The sequence below is a fragment of the Cricetulus griseus genome (assembly GCF_003668045.3).
Source record: "Cricetulus griseus strain 17A/GY chromosome 1 unlocalized genomic scaffold, alternate assembly CriGri-PICRH-1.0 chr1_1, whole genome shotgun sequence".
In the NCBI taxonomy this organism is placed as follows: Eukaryota; Metazoa; Chordata; class Mammalia; order Rodentia; family Cricetidae; genus Cricetulus; species Cricetulus griseus.
This window is the reverse complement of record NW_023276807.1, coordinates 8,310,045-8,325,456: the sequence shown is the minus strand read 5'-3', so window position 1 is coordinate 8,325,456 and position 15,412 is coordinate 8,310,045. Positions and strand designations below refer to the sequence as shown.

General features: G+C 43.3%; 1 protein-coding gene across 50 annotated transcripts in view; it reads left to right on the top strand.

Annotated features, from left to right (window-relative positions):
• The window catches only part of Map4k4 (mitogen-activated protein kinase kinase kinase kinase 4), a 145,919-nt gene continuing 130,507 nt past the window's right edge, over positions 1–15,412 (top strand). For 21 of the 50 annotated variants that reach the window (XM_035452459.1, XM_035452468.1, XM_035452458.1 and 18 more), the window contains exons 1-2: positions 3–181; positions 424–489. In XM_035452459.1, coding sequence (XP_035308350.1) covers positions 125–181; positions 424–489 — 123 coding nt within the window. In that variant the 5' untranslated portion in view covers positions 3–124. Of the gene's footprint in view, positions 182–423; positions 490–15,412 lie in introns of all 50 variants that reach the window. The other 29 variants (XM_027386786.2, XM_035452467.1, XM_027386776.2 and 26 more) reach the window with 3 other exon arrangements.

The following is a 15,412-nucleotide window of genomic DNA, read 5'->3' as shown; positions in this document are numbered from 1 at the left end:
CCCTCCGCCGCCGCCGCCGCCGCCGCCCGCCGGCGGCCTTGCCCGTACGGCCCGTGCCCCGGCGCCGCGGAGCTCCTGACCGCCGCGGCTTGTCGCTCCCGTCTCGGGGCGGCGACCGGGGAAGATGGCGAACGATTCGCCCGCGAAGAGTCTGGTGGATATCGACCTCTCGTCCCTGCGGGTGAGTGTGGCCGCGCCCTGGTGGACACGGCCGCGGACACCCGCGGGCGCGGCGGCCCCTTTGTCTGCCGGGCGGTGCGGGCGGGTGTGGGACTCGGGCGCGACTCATCGCGGCGCTCCTGGCCGGCGGGGACCCGGCGGGGCCAGAGCCTTTGTCACCGCCCTGCATCCCTCCGCCCCTCTCTGTCTCTTCATTTGGGGGCCCCCTTTTTAAATGATCATCTCCCCCTCGTGTCTCTCCAGGACCCTGCTGGGATTTTTGAGCTGGTGGAAGTGGTTGGAAATGGCACCTATGGACAAGTCTATAAGGTCGGTGTGGGGGCGCCTTTGTTCCCCGTGGCGTGGAGAAACTTCTTAGGGGACGAGGGAAAGGGTGGCAAGACGCTGCTGACTGGAGGCCATGCCGCCTGGCCAAAGTTGGGAAAGGGGTTTCGCCTGGCTTTTTTTTTTTTCTTTTTTTTTTTTTTTTTTTTTTTTTGCCGACTGTGTTCAGACTGGCCTTAAAGGACCTCATTTCCTGGCTTTGAGATAAAGGAAATAAGCTACACTGTTAGGCATGCACTTTGCTGCAGCAAAATAGAAAAGGAATTTTGAGTTCAAAGATGACCAGAGGGTCTCCCCCCTCACCCCACCTCCCCTTTCTCCAAATCTGACCTCCGTGCGTTTGCATTTGTTTGTGAATTAAAATTTAGTGTAGATAGGCCTTGTCTGTGATTACCAACTGGCTTGGTCTTCTTGAGAATTGTCATCATGCTTCTTGCCTAAGAGCGTTTGCCAGAGGACTTAACGTGGGGAGTTTGGTGTTACCTGGGACTGCTTTTAAAGCTTTGGCCAGCCTACCCTCTTCTGGTGGACAGTATTTTGGGGGAAGCCGGAGGAGTGTGTGTTTGGGTCACAGGAGCAGGAAGAATTACAGTGTGGGGATTATAAAATCTGAATTCCAGGAATAACCTGTGTAACAGCTGTGTAATTGAGATAGCGAGGAAGGAGGAGCAGAGAGGGTGCCAGGTTTCACACCCACCACCCCAGGTCCTTCTCTTTCTTTACATTTGCCCTCCTCGCCCAGCTACAAATGAAACTAAGCATTCTGGAGCCTGGTTAGTCTGTGCTGGGTAGCTGGTGCCTAATGTGACTTTAACTGTGTTGCTCATTCTGTTGAGTTGTTGCATGTATATTCTAGAAGGACGCTCAGGCTCCAAAATGAAAAAAGAAAAGGAAAGAAAAAGAACTTTATCTTTCTTGATTTCTTTCTTGTTACCAAAAGTTTTCTGGAAGCTGTCTTTGCTGGGGGAGTTCTCTAGTTGTTAGGACTGGGTCAAGGTTGAGCTACAGAAGATTATTTTATGAAGGAGGGCTTTGTGGCTCACCATGAAGAATTGTGATTGTTTCACTAAAAATGGGGGTGGTGGTGGAAGCTGACTGTAGACATTTTCTGAGGCCAAATTAAGTGTGGATTCTATTATCCCTTTTCTGTTTTATGAATAGGGTTTGTGTGTTCCTGATTGCTTCTCCCAGCTTTAGAATCCCCCTTCTCCCACCCTGGGACCTGGATGATGGTATTGACAGGCTTGTGGTCTGAACTTGAGTCAGTATTCTTAGGTGATCTCAAGTGAATTAGCTTGTTTTGTTGGTTAACTTTTGGGGTCCAGGCCAGATTTTTGAATTTGAAAGGCAGCCCTGTTAACAGGGCTGCTGGGCTCAAACTGAATTTGGAAGGCTTTGGAAAATTTTGGAAAAGATTGTGTTGCAACTCTCTGAGTGGCTTAAAGACATTCTTCCCAGCTCCAGTGTTTGTTTAAGCACTGGTTGGTTTTTTTCTAACCCAGTTTCTCTGGCCAAATCTAAGTGGTGAGTAGACTCTTCCAAGTGAGTTAGCCAGAGCTTGTTTTTGACCTGGTTACACAGTAGTTGGATTGTTTGTGTCTCCCTGGGTCAGCGTGGAAACTGTGGGTAGTGAAGTAAGCTGGAAGGCACTGGTGAATTTTAAAAGGCCAGCATGAATAAAAAAGGTTTTAAGAGGTGGGCACTTGGTGGTGTGAACTTGGGCAGGTTCTTTGTTGTTTCTCCTCCTCTTTTCTTTGGCCCCACCCTTCCTACCCCAAGGCTTTGCTAAGCATTGCTTTTGGGGAGTGCTAGGGATACATTCCCTAGTGTTCTTGGACTACACACTGTGCAGATGAAGCATCTTCTATGCAAATCTAAGGAATCAAGTTGCATGTTTTTATAGCTTAGTTTAATAGCACCATTGATTTTTGTTTCATATATAGTCTTCTTCCTTTCCTTTTCTTTGAACTTAAGATAACACTTGATTGATAAATACTAAAGTATTTCCTCCTTTTTAAACATTATCACAGCGTTATTCCATACTTGGAAACTCATCAGGTTTTCTTTAGTGTGCCATGCTTGCCCCAGTCCTTGCCACTAGCAGGTTTATGAACAGGTAACATCTCCTAGAAATGGCATCTGTTTCCCTTTAAGTATATAATTTTTAGATCCAGTACTGTTGTACAGAATGATTTATTTATTTATTTGTTTATTTTTAGCTGCTTGGCATGGAGTGGTTTTGGGATTAGGTTATTAATAGTAGAATTTATTATAATTTATAAAGAAAAATTTTAAGAAAAACATTTTTTAGGGAAAACATTAGCCGAACAACCTAGAGTTCTAATTTATTTCAGTATTGTATTTTCTATTTATATATATGCATATATTTTTATACATACATAATACATACATACATATACATACACATATATGTACATACACATACACATATATGTATATATATGCATGTGTGAATGTCTGTGTGTGTATACCCCCATGTATGGTATGTATGTGGGTGGCATATGGAGGCCTGAGGTTAATGTCAGGTGTCTTCCTTGATTATTTTCTGCCTTATATATTGTGGTAGAATCTCCACTTAAACCCAGAGTTTGCCAATACAGCTAGTCTAGTTAGTTGGTTTGTTCTGGGTTCCCTGTCTCTATCTCCCACATGCTGGCATTATAGTGGGCCACCGTGCCCACCTGGATGATGGGGTTCTGAATTCTGTCCTCATGCTTGCTCTGCAAGTGCTTTACCTCCTAAGCCACCCTACCTGTCCCTCTATTTTGTAGGAACAGAGTAAAACAGGTTGCTTATTTTGAGGGGTCTGTGTTTAAGTGAAGTGAGTAGAAGTGGAGGATTTTGTTGAAATCTGTTTGACTTTTTGAGGATATGTTCTGGCTCTAAAAATATTTCTAAAAAGAGTAGATTGGTCTGGTTGAACCGTATCTCTAGTCTTTTCTTTAAAAGAGGAGTTAAGGTGCTAGAGCGATAGCCCAGCAGCCGAGAATGCTGGCTGTGCTATGGAAAGGATGAGTTCCAAACTCCAGCACCCGTGTAAGAAGCTGGATTACCTGTTTCTGTGGGGTTGGAGGCAGGCAGACAGGCCTGGGGTTTGCCCTCCAGTCTAGCTTCAGATTCACTGAGAGTTCCTGGCTCCAGGGAATGAGGCAGGGTGTTACAGAGGAGGATCTCCTCTCTCTGGGTGGTGACCACAGGTATGTGCACCCAAACACACATGCAAACACTTACACATGCACATGACATATCTACCCCAAAAGTAAAACATATTAAAAAAAGTAAGTTGAAAGACAATGTATTTCCTTCAGAGAAATTTATTTGTAGCCTTAGGTACCTGAAGGATTATGTGGAAAGATACTCATAAATGAAAGCTTAGAAAAATAATTTTTGGGGTGTTTCCTAGGTTCAGTGATCAAGTGCTTGCCTACTATGAGGTGGGCCCTCAGTTCTGTCCCTGGATACCTACTGTGTGTGTAGTTGTGTTTACAAGGTCCTGTTCGGAATACCATGTAAGAGAAATGTCTGTAGGAGTGGTCTGTGTATTTGCTTACTAGTTATTCACATTGAATAAATGGTGCATTTCCATTATTTTCATCAGAGAGGCCACTAATAGTGTGGGAGATTAAGACCAGCCAAAGGCTTATGTCTATCTTACTTTGGGTTTTATTTTTCTTCAGAGTATTTGAGGATTTTTGTTTTTCTTGAGTAACTACTATTATTTTGTATTTTGTGAGTATACTGCCACCCTGAGAAGGAAAATTCTGTCTTGAAGGGATTGTAACGTGTTAGAGAAGAATTCAGTAATAAGCATTGCTGGTGTGCCTGTGCCTGCGCCTGGGTGTCTATGAGAGAGAGAGAGAGAGAGAGAGAGAGAGAGAGAGAGAGAGAGAGAGAGATGTGTGTGAATGAGAGAGAATGTGTGTGAGAGAGTGTAGTGTGTGTGTGTGTGTGTGTGTGTGTGTGTGTGTGTGTGTGTGTGTGTGTGACTCCATCAAGTAGATGGCTAAAGTCTGGGTGGCCTCAGGGAGATACTATGGAGGATAGAGCAGATCTGCCCCTATTTGGCTGGCCTTGGAGGATAGGTGTCAGGTAAACCCCGGGTGGCTCAGAAGGAGGCTAGTTAGGTCAGAGGCCGTGATGTGAGGAAGGGTAGCTAACACTGAGAGTTTGTGTTTGCTAGCTCTGCCGCTTCAGTTACTTAAGAAAGGCAGAGAGTGACAAGGGTGTGTGGAGTATGAAGGGCCAGGAGTGACCATTGGGAATGGCAAGACTAGGGGAATGGAAGTATCAGGAAGGCATGTTTTTGGCCTGTAGTTGAGGAACAACCTCATTCCTTAAGCACTGAAAAGCTATTACAAGGTTTTATTGGGCTCAGGATCCCTAGGAGTAGGGACCTTCATCAGGTGATATTTTGGGAAGAACAGGTAAGATGGTTGGCCTAGGACAGTTGTGAGAGGGGTGGTGAAGGTCTGAAGTAAGGCAGTGGTGGAGGTGGTAGAGAGGAAGCAAGGTTGAGGCCAATACTTGGGAATTTCTCTCTCTATGTGTTTTCCTTGGGTGATGCCTACATTCTTGAAGGCTTTGGTTCTCCCTTTTAAATGGGAGTTCTTTCTATTAGATTAGGTGGGACTTTGATGGACAGGGTACGAGTGTTCATTTGATTGTGATTGCTACTCAGGGATAGAGTACCCTAAGAATTGTCTGGCAGGTAGCACATCCATCTCTTATTCCTGGTTGGAGGTGCAGCCGTGCAGTGGGCAATGAGAATTCTGAGCATGATGTCCCATCGGGAGAGTGTTGTGTCAGCTGATCTGTAGCTGAGTGGCATGTCCAGACATGTTCTGAGAAGGATCTGGAAGGATCCTGGATGTGGGGAAGGTGGGAGGACGCCAGCCTGTTGAACAAGTATTGCTTCGCAGCTCCAAAGACTGCCAGCCCCAGACTTCCACACACTGCTTCCCAAAGGCACAGACATCAAAGCTTGACAGAGTTCAGCCAGCCCTTATGGGGTGGGATTTTAACACTTGCTGAAACATTGTAATAAATATGGACCCACAATAGCTAGCTGCAAACTTGTATTTTTGCCTTTTTTTCTTAGCCAGAATTGGAGATGTGTGTGTAATTCTATGAATTAACACAATCTGAAAGTATTATCCATGTCTTTTTGATAACAGTGTGTTCACAGGTTGAGCCTGAGAGAACAAAGAAACATTAAAAAAAAGATAGTTCTCCTTTTGGAGTGATGTGTCACAGGAAAGTTGTGCTGAGCTGAGGATGAGTTAACCAAGGAGCTTCCTTCTTAGGGAGTGCCTTAAAGGTAGATGCTTTAACATGAATTTCTGTGTGGTATTTTGTTGGTTTCTTTGCTTTTATTAGTAAGTACTTGCCCACTGGTGTGAGTGGCTGTGTGAACCAAGCACTGCCCACACTTGGATCCTCAGACATTTCTCATTTCTCTCTGTTGTATTAAGTTCACGATGCCCCTATTTTATCAGTGCTTTCATTTTCCCAATCATTTATCCCAGCCATTAAAAAATAATAACAGGTAGCAGTAGGATATTTAATTGGAGAAATTCACACTTTTTGGACACAGAAAGGCAAAGTGTTAAGACACAGCTATGGTGAGAGGTGAGCACTACCATGTGGCCACCTCTCAGGTTTATCCTCTGGTTTAGATGAGGGGGCTTTATGGACAGTGAATTGTTCAAAAGCATACTAGGTGGCTTCTCAGTGTCCCACGTTTAGAGTTCGTGATGGTTTTCAGGGTTTGAATTAGTGTTTACAGTGTTTCTCACAGGGTAGGCAGATAACCTAGTAGATTGTATTATGGGGAGTATTTGTAAGTAGTTGCTTTGAGAATTTAAGTAGATTTTACACTAAGTGTGGTTTCTCATCTGAATGATCCAGGTTAGAATACCAGGGCTGCTTATGATCAGAGTAAGGATCCCCAAGTGCTTACTTCACTGTAAAAGACTGGGCAGTTTAGTTTGCTCTGCTAGTAGATAACGCAAGGGTTGAATCAGGGTAAACTGTTTGGGTATGTGGAAAGATGGCTATGAGAGACTGAGAAGGGCAAGGGAATGTTACATTTATTACCATTTGCCAGAAATATGTTTCTGGGCTTTACAACACTGTTTGCCAAGTAGAATATGATCTTCTGTTATGAGACTGCTTCAATACTACAGGCTGCTGGTATTATTTGGGTTAGCAAAGTAATGATTTAGGATGCATGTTTTCCTGAACAAAATTTAAGGAGTAAAGTTTTAGGACTTAATGTTTTAAAATGAGAAATATTTTAGTATGGGGACCATTAGGGGAGTTTAGAAGTAACTTTGGGAGTCAATGGGAAAATGTACAGCAGTGGTTTGTGGTTTTTTTTTTTTCAAATTATTTATTTGTATTTTATGTACATTGGTGTTTTTGCTTGCATATATGTCTGTGTGAGGGTATTGGGTCCCCTGGAACAGGAGTTACAGACAGTTGTGAGCTGCCACGTGGGTGCTGGGAATTGAACCCAGGTCCTTTGGAAGAACAGCCAGTGCTCTTAACCGCTGAGCCACCTCTCCAGCCCCTGGTTTGTGATTTTGCCGGTGCTTACTGTACTGTTTCCTGCACAGGGCTTCTTGCATGTGCTGATGCACTGTGGGGAGGGCTACTGCTTCTTCCTTCAGTGACTGCAGGAAAGACAGGAGTGGATACAAAGTGACAGCTGTCAGGTGTATGTGCAGGCCACTTCCAGCACAGCTCACTGCTTGTTGTTATGAGACAGGTTCTCACTATGTAGCCCTTGGTTGGTTTAGAACTCACTGTGTAGACCAGACCAGGCTGGCCTTGAACTTGTAGTTTCTCTTGCCTTTGCTTTCAGTGTTGGGATTTAAGGTGGGTGCCACTACACTGGCCAGTTGTTGCTTTAAAATGAGGCATAGTCTTAGTTTATCTCTGTAGCTCAGTCTGGCCTTGAACTCAAGGTTTTCCTGCCTTAGTCTCCAGATTAGCTGGACTATAGAAATGTCCTTACACCCCTCTGAAATGCTCTTTTTAAAACCCAGGCAGCTCAGGAACTGTCCAATAAAACAGATGACTGGGAAATTGAAACGGAAAATAGACATATAGAGTGCTAGTGTATAGTTTGCTAGAGTATGCGTGCTGTTTCAGGAACAATCTTATTTTGCACTCTGGTTAGTGCACTGTCCTTTGAGAAGTAGGGACCTGACAAGTAAAACTGATAGGGAGTAGGCACATCTCGCTTGGCACATTAAGCAGGCTGTTGTTTAGCAGTTGACTTTCCGCCATTGAGAAGCCAAGCCAAGGAACCTGTGCTTCCAGCTTTGTGCTTATTGCCAAATATCCCTGATTTCTGGCATCGTGTCTCAAATATGGCTACATATGGACAAGTTATCCAATTACATTTAAATAATTAAAAGAAAGAACCCCACCTTTGAGTTATAACTTTAAAAAACCATCTCTTATTTATGATAAGGGCCTTAAAATGTATAATAATTACAATTAGAGTAGGGATTAAAAATCCTAGGATGCTTGTTTCAGCATATGGAGCTATCCTGGTCCTTCAGAGGCATCAGTTTTCAGTGCTGTTTCAGAATTTTTGTCACGAGTCTGCTAGTCAGTAGAGAGCAGTGTTTTGGTCCAAGAGACAGAGTTTTCATGGGGAATGGACATGACTAAATGAAAAGGCGGAGCTGAGGGATGTGCAGCCCTTTTGGAACGAGGAAGTGGAAGCAGGAGCAGGAAGCAGGGCCTGGTTAGGATTCTCTGTTCTTGTTTGTGATGACTGTGCTTGAAAAATAAAAGGTAAAGTAATTCTTTGATTCCCTGCATCATCTGGCACCCAATGTGGGGCTCAAACCCATGACCCTGGGATTAAGTCCTATGTTCTACAGACTGAGCTAGTTGCTGTGGTTGATATTTACTGTCATGTCTCCCTATTGTATGTTGGTACCCATTTTTCTCAGTTCACTAGTTTTATTTATGTGCTGACATCCTGTGACAGTAGTTGCTGCTGCTGAGCTACTGTAGTTCAAGAGCAGTTAAATAATTGGCTCTTGTTCTTGCTCCACCCATAAATGGGTATGTCATCATTTGGGGCTAAAATGATACCTGTTTATATTATCATGACTTGTAAATATTATTTATCTGTGCACCAACCAGCATACCGTATTTCCTTTTTTTTTTTTTTTTAAACATTGCCCTTCCTCTTGCATTGCTTTGTTACTGCTTAGTTTTCAGTGCCTCACCTTTACTTTTCCATTCACATACTCTGAAAGATAAGCCAAATGCCTAGCCAAGTTCAACCTCGCTCCGCCATTTCCCCTAATGCTAAGTATATACATGTAATTGTTTCAGACAAGCTTTACCATCCTGGGGCTACCTCAGAGCTGGGCAGATAAAACTGCCCCTAGGCCTAGTGTCGGGCTATGTCATAGAGTGTCCCTGTTTCTCGTGGCCACCTTCTTTCTTACTATCTCATTATGCTGAAATACATCCTCCAGTGGTTTTCAGGAAAAATACACAGGATGTGAAGTTGTAACTTGTTGCTTGACGCTAAGCTCATCTTCCTCACCTCTGCCCTCCGCTTGGCCTCTACCCTGTCTGGAGCTTCCCTTCCTCTAGGGATTAACCGTGGGATTCACCGTGGTGTGGAGTGGTGTGAGGTAGTGACCCAGTGTGTGAGGCAAAGAAAGGACTGCAAGCTTAGATAAATGAATTCTCTTGAGTTTAGCATTGTGCTTACTCAGTGTGAGTTGCTTTCAAGTGATGATGTTTGATGATGTTTTCTGGACTCTAGAGGGCAAGCTGCATGATTTGTTTTACTGTCTACATATCCTGGCATTTGGGTAGTAGTTTTTTCTTTTTTAATAAGTCAATAACTGCTCTGTCACCTTTCAGTTTTCAAAACTTGGTGGAAATGATGTGTGTCATAGTCTCCCTCAGTCTTTTTCTCATTCTTTTTGTTTCCCTTATAATTTTATGAGGGTTATAGCTCACGGTGCATGTGATCATTCCACCACGATTAACTAGGAGTTATGTCTGTGTTCTTGAACTTGTGGATTGGCTCAGGAGTTTCTTTCACTCAGCAATAACAGCAACAGCATGAAAACATAACGGAAAATGTGCCAGCGGTGCCTTGTGCAGGGTCTTGTGCTGACTTAGGATGTGCAGGCCCTGGAGGTGAAGTGAGGAAGAGGAGATGTGGGAGGCAAATGGAGAGGAGTGCTTTCCAGTGCCCAGTGCAGCTTGGGACAACTTTTCAGGACATTGGGTTTAGAAATTGATTTTGAAAGGTTTATCTTATATTCTGTGATGTTTGCCCCGTTGAAGCTTGCATTTCAGTGATCTTTAATTCTCTTACAGAGCAGGCAGCCTTTACCCACAGTGGGTTTTCACCACTGTGATGATCCAGGTGAAATGCTCATTTACAGTTACTCCCCATTCTCACTCAGGGTACCAGGCAAGTACCAGTGGTTCTGTTTGTGTACATTTGCCTTTTACTTTTTATTTCAGTGTGTAGCATGTGATTACTGTCATTTCCTGTTTTTGAGGTTTACCTATATAGCAGCCTGGTGGTTTCTTTCTTTTTTTTTTATTTGAATTAGAAACAAGATTGTTTTGCATGACAATCCCAGTTCCCTTCTCCCTCCTGTCCTCCCCTACTACCTCCCCCCCCAACTAAAACCTATCACATATCCTTTCTGCTCCCCCTGGATGGTGAGGTCTTCCATAGGGTGTCTTCAGAGTCTATCGTATCCTTTGGGATAGGGCCTAGGCCCATCCCCATGTGTCTTGGCTCAGGGAGTATTCATCTATGTGGAATGGGCTCCCAAAATCTACACCTATGCTAGGGATAAGTACCGATCTACTACAGGAGGCCCCATAGATTTCTGAGGTCTTCTCACCAACACCCACGTTCCTGGGGTCTGGATCAGTCCCATGCTGGTATCCCAGCTATCATTCTGGGGAGCAGGAGTTTCCCCAATGTTCAGGTCAGTTGTTTCTGTGGGTTTCACCAGCCTGGTCTGGACCCCTTTGCTCTTCACTAGTCCTTCTCTGGATTCCAGTTCAGTTCAGTGATAAGTTGTGGGTCTCGGCTTCTACTTCCCTGGTGGTTTCTTTTTATTAGTTCATAGTATTCCAATATATGGATATGCCATATATCTGCCTAGGTGTTTACCAGTTGATTGACACTAGAATTGTTTTTAGCATTCGGCTCTTTTGAATGGTGCATTGGGAAGATATTTTTGCCTGGCATCTGGTTCTTGTTCAGAAGACTGCCTGCTGGGAGCCTGTAGGAGAGAAGAAGAGAAAGGAGCAGGAGTTTGTCTTCTTAGTCTTTCCATTTCCATCAGTTTAACCAGACACCTTTCTGGGTATACTACCCTGAATGTGCCTGGCTCTGATTCTCATGACATGGCTTATTTTTTTTTGGGGGGGGGGGCGTGGATTTGAAAGCTCTACTTTCCTCAAATCTTTACCTTCTCCACTCTTTTGAGACAGTGTTTCTTTGTGGCTTTGGAGGCTGTCCTGGAGCTAGCTCTTGTAGACCAGGCTGGTCTCGAACTCACAGAGATCTGCCTGGCTCTGCCTCCCGAGTGCTGGGATTAAAGGTGTGTGCCACCAACACCCAGCCCTTCTCCACTCTTGATGTAAGGTTAAGTCATGTTCTTGAGCTATGAGTCCAGTTTCTTTCTTATTGCTTTAAAGACAAACTTTACTATCACTGAATTCACTAGCATCAGAAACTACATTTTTCCTTCTCTTGTGTGTTTCTTAGATTTCATTGTATAAAGGTAGCCAGTGCCTTGATGCTGAAGACTGTTGTCTTCCTGTATCCCAAATAGGAGCTGTTGATTCACCAGGATTTAAGAAGCAGGCCTGAGAGGGCCTGAATTCCACTTTGGGATCACACAAGGTGACAGGAGAGAACTAACTGATGTGGGTCACCTCTAACCTTTGTACACAAGCTTAAATTTTTTTTGACATAAAAATGTATCCCAAGTTAAGGAAATGATTTTCTCTTTCTCTGTTATGTGTGAAGGGATGAGGTTACTTGTCTGAATTTGCTCCAAAATTTCCTTCAGAATCATGGGGGAATAGGGGTTGTACTGTGAATTAGGATCTTGCTAAGTGAACCATACTGGTTTTGAACTCATGGTTCTTCTGCATTAGCCCCCTGAGTATCTGTCTGAGTGTTGGGTTTATAAACAAGTGCCAACTTGTACAACTTTACATTTTTTAAATATTTATCTTTTATTAGAGACTTGGGCATTAGCTCATTCCTTACTAAATGTAATAATTGTGGACATTTTGAAAACTCTTGGCCTGAAAGCATTCTTACCTGTTTAGAGAGTGAAAGAATACTGTTGCCTCTCAAACTTCTTTGCCTGCCTCAGTGTTTTTGATGTTCTTTGTGTAATTACTGTGTAGCTTTTATTATTGCAATTTGGAGATCTTGGGCTCAAGATTGTTATTTGAGAAAAGACTGTGCATCAAGAGACAGGCTTTCTTAGGGATTCCTAGTGAGATACTGAATGTTGGGTGTGGTTGAGGATGTGCCTGTAGATGTTGGCTGTGTTCATTCACTTTTACATGACTCAAGTCCCAGGGCGTGCCACTGTGAATTTGAGGTGTGTAGCACCTCAGCTCTCTTAGGCTATGGGTGCACTTTCCTGCCATTTTTGCTTCTTTCTCTTTTGATTGTCAGGAAAAAAATTGTGGATCCTCAGCTCTTACCAGTGATTTAAAGGCTTAATCTTCATTTTTTGGTTCACTGTCCGAAAGTATTTCGAGCCTCGTCAGCTAGGCGAGATCTCTTATTACTGAAATGCTTAATTCGTGCATAATGTGTGCCAGGCACCATGTGAACAGTGAGCAAGAAAGTCAATCTGTGCCGTTGTGTATTACAAACCCAATGTTAGGCAGAAAATGAACAGTTTAAGAGAGTGATATTACAGGTGGAGTCCTGCAGAGGCCACGAGAGAACATGAGACTGTAACAGAATTGCATTTGGTAAGTAGATACAGTGGTGTCCACAGTAGAGTTTCTTTGCATGAGGCATAGATTAGTGAGGAGAAATAAATAGTTCCTAGATTTCAAAGAAGCCACATCTTGGTAATACCAGATTGGAGGCTTGAATAAAGTGAAAGAGAATGTGGAGGGTCCTACATTTATCATGGTAATTGACTATCCCTCAGTTTGCTTGGAGCTAGCTGTGTCTTGGGAGCCCTTGCCTCTAACAGCTGCTACTCTTGGGTGTTGATTGTTTTGAGTCTTCTGTCAGTTACCCATGTATAAGCCTGGCCATCTCTTCAGAGGTAGGTCTCATCAGGCATGGAATGTCCTTAGAGTAGTAGTTAGGATAATACTTGGAGAGTGGAGACCCAAAGCAGGCTATGTGTGCTCTGTACACAGAAAGGAGACTGCTTTCTCAGTCTGGAAAGGGAGGCCTCTGTAAGATTGGTTATAGGTTTTGGGGATAAACCCATGTACAGGTTTAAAAGTTTCTGTAGTTCCTATTATAGAAGTAAATGATTGAAAGGTGAGCTTTGCATTTCTTTTTTAAGCTGCTGTGTACAGTTAGTGTGGGTCATTTAATGCCGGGGTACATTGTGAGAAATGCTGTCCTTGAGTTATTTTGTTTTTCCATTGTGTATGTAAGTGAATACAACTGTCACTAGGCAGGACGTCATCATGTGTTTAGTCTCTTACTCAGCACATAATTGTTTGCTTTTTGATAATATGGATAAAAATTTTATTTTTCTGGACTAAGTTAAAATGGCTTTGTTGGATTTTGAAGAAAATGCAAATTGAGTATTTCTATTTTAATTTTTAAAATTGTATATGGGCACAAATGCACATGTCTATGTACATAGGGGTGTGAACATGCCATGGTGTGAGTGTGGAAGGCAGAGGATAGCTTGCTAGAGTTGGTTCTCTCCTACATTGGGCCCCAGAGATCAAATTCAGGTTGTTAGGTTTGGCAAGTGCCCATACCTGCAGAGCCGTCTTGCAGGCCCACAAAATGAATAGAATATTTCTAACCTTTTCCTGATCTTACTAGAAAAGAACTCTGCAGCTATTAATGTTAGCTTTCCAAGTGTGAAATTCCTTTTGTTTTATTTTCTTTTAATTGGGTGTTGTCAGCTATCAACCTCCAAGATTGAATTAAACAATTCATTTTTCACTAGTTTGTTATTTAATTAGCTGAAAATATCTTCTGCTGCCTACTTACTGTCACACGTAAGAAGTGATTTAATATTAAATTTTATATGGGTTTTATTTATTGAGATAGGGTTTCCCTTTGTAGACCAGGCTGGCCTCCAACTCAGAGATTCTCCTGCCTCTGCCTCTCAAGTGCTGGGATTAAAGGTGTGGGCCATCATGACTGACTTTCAGTGTAGATTTTTAGCTTACACTCTTAAGTTCAGATGGCATACATTTCAAGTAGAGCTTCCATTCCTGTCCACCTGACCTGTATTAGTTGCTTGTTAAGAAACAAAGGTAAAGGAGGGAGGGTTTAATCTCAGCTTGCAGTTTGAGGGCATAGTCCATCATGGTGGGAAGGCATGACTGGAGGAGAGTGGGAGTCTGGTCACATTGCAGCCATAGCAGGACACAGAGAGCCATTTGTATTTACTCAGCTGGCTTTCTCTTGTGTTTCCGTCTAGGATCCCTGTCTATGGAATGGTATAGCTGACATGTTGGGTGGATCTTTGCATTTTGGTTAACCCACTGTGGGTAATCCCTCACAGGCATGCCTAGAGCTTTGTCTCCCAGGTGATTCTAGATCTTGTCAACTTGACAGTATTGACTTTACATGGCTGTCTTCTTGGTCAGTGTTCTGTTGTTGTGAAGAGACACTACAGCCATGACAACTCTTAAAAGAAAGCATTTAATTGAGACTTGCTTACCTTTCAAAGGTTTAGTCCATTATCCTCATGGTAGGGAACATGGTGGCATATAGGCAGATTTGGTAGCCTGCATCTAGATCCCCAGGCATCAGAAAGAGAGGCTGAGAGTTTTACATCTAGATATGTAGGCAGCAGGAAGAGAGAGACACTGGGTTTAGCCAGTGGGCTTTGGAACCTCAAAGCCAACCCCAGTGACACACTTAGCAAAGCTACACCTACTGATAAGGCCACACGTCCTAATTCTTTTAAGGAGTACCACTCCCTGATGAGTAAGGATTCAAGTTTATGAGCTTTTGGGGGTTATTCTACTCCATGACCCCCTTAGGCTTGTAGCCATATCAGAATGCAAAAATGAATCCAGTCTAACTTCAAAAAGTCCCCATTGTCTCTTAGTCTCATCATTGTTTAAAAGTCCAAAGTTCCAAGCGTCTTCTGAGACTCATGCAATCTCTTAACTGTAACCCCCTGTAAAATCAAAAATCAAAAATCAGATCACATACTCCCAACATACAATGGCACAGGATATACATTACTAGTCCAGAAGGGAGGAAAGGGAGCCTAGTGAGGAAATAATTCAACCAAAGCAAGACCTAAAACCAGCAGGGTAAATTCCAAATTCTACATCTCCATGTCTGGTGTCAAAGAGTTCTTAAGATCTCCAGCCCCTTTCAGCTTTTTTGACTGCAACATATTTATTTCTCTTGGGCTGGCTCCTCATCTGTTTTGCAGTTCTTCTTGGTAGGTATCCCTCAGCTCTGGACTCTCCAGCATCTTGGGATTCTAATGAAATTAGACTTCACCTTCACAGTTTCATGCAGTGGCCTCTCTGGGTCTCCATTCAGGGACACCCCTGACATGCCTGGCCTCAGCATTTTTCTTTAGTCTCAGAGATAGATTCCATAACCCCCTTTCTTGTGTATTTGAGTGTAATGCAGAACCATGTGGCTGAAGCTGCTAAGTTCTGC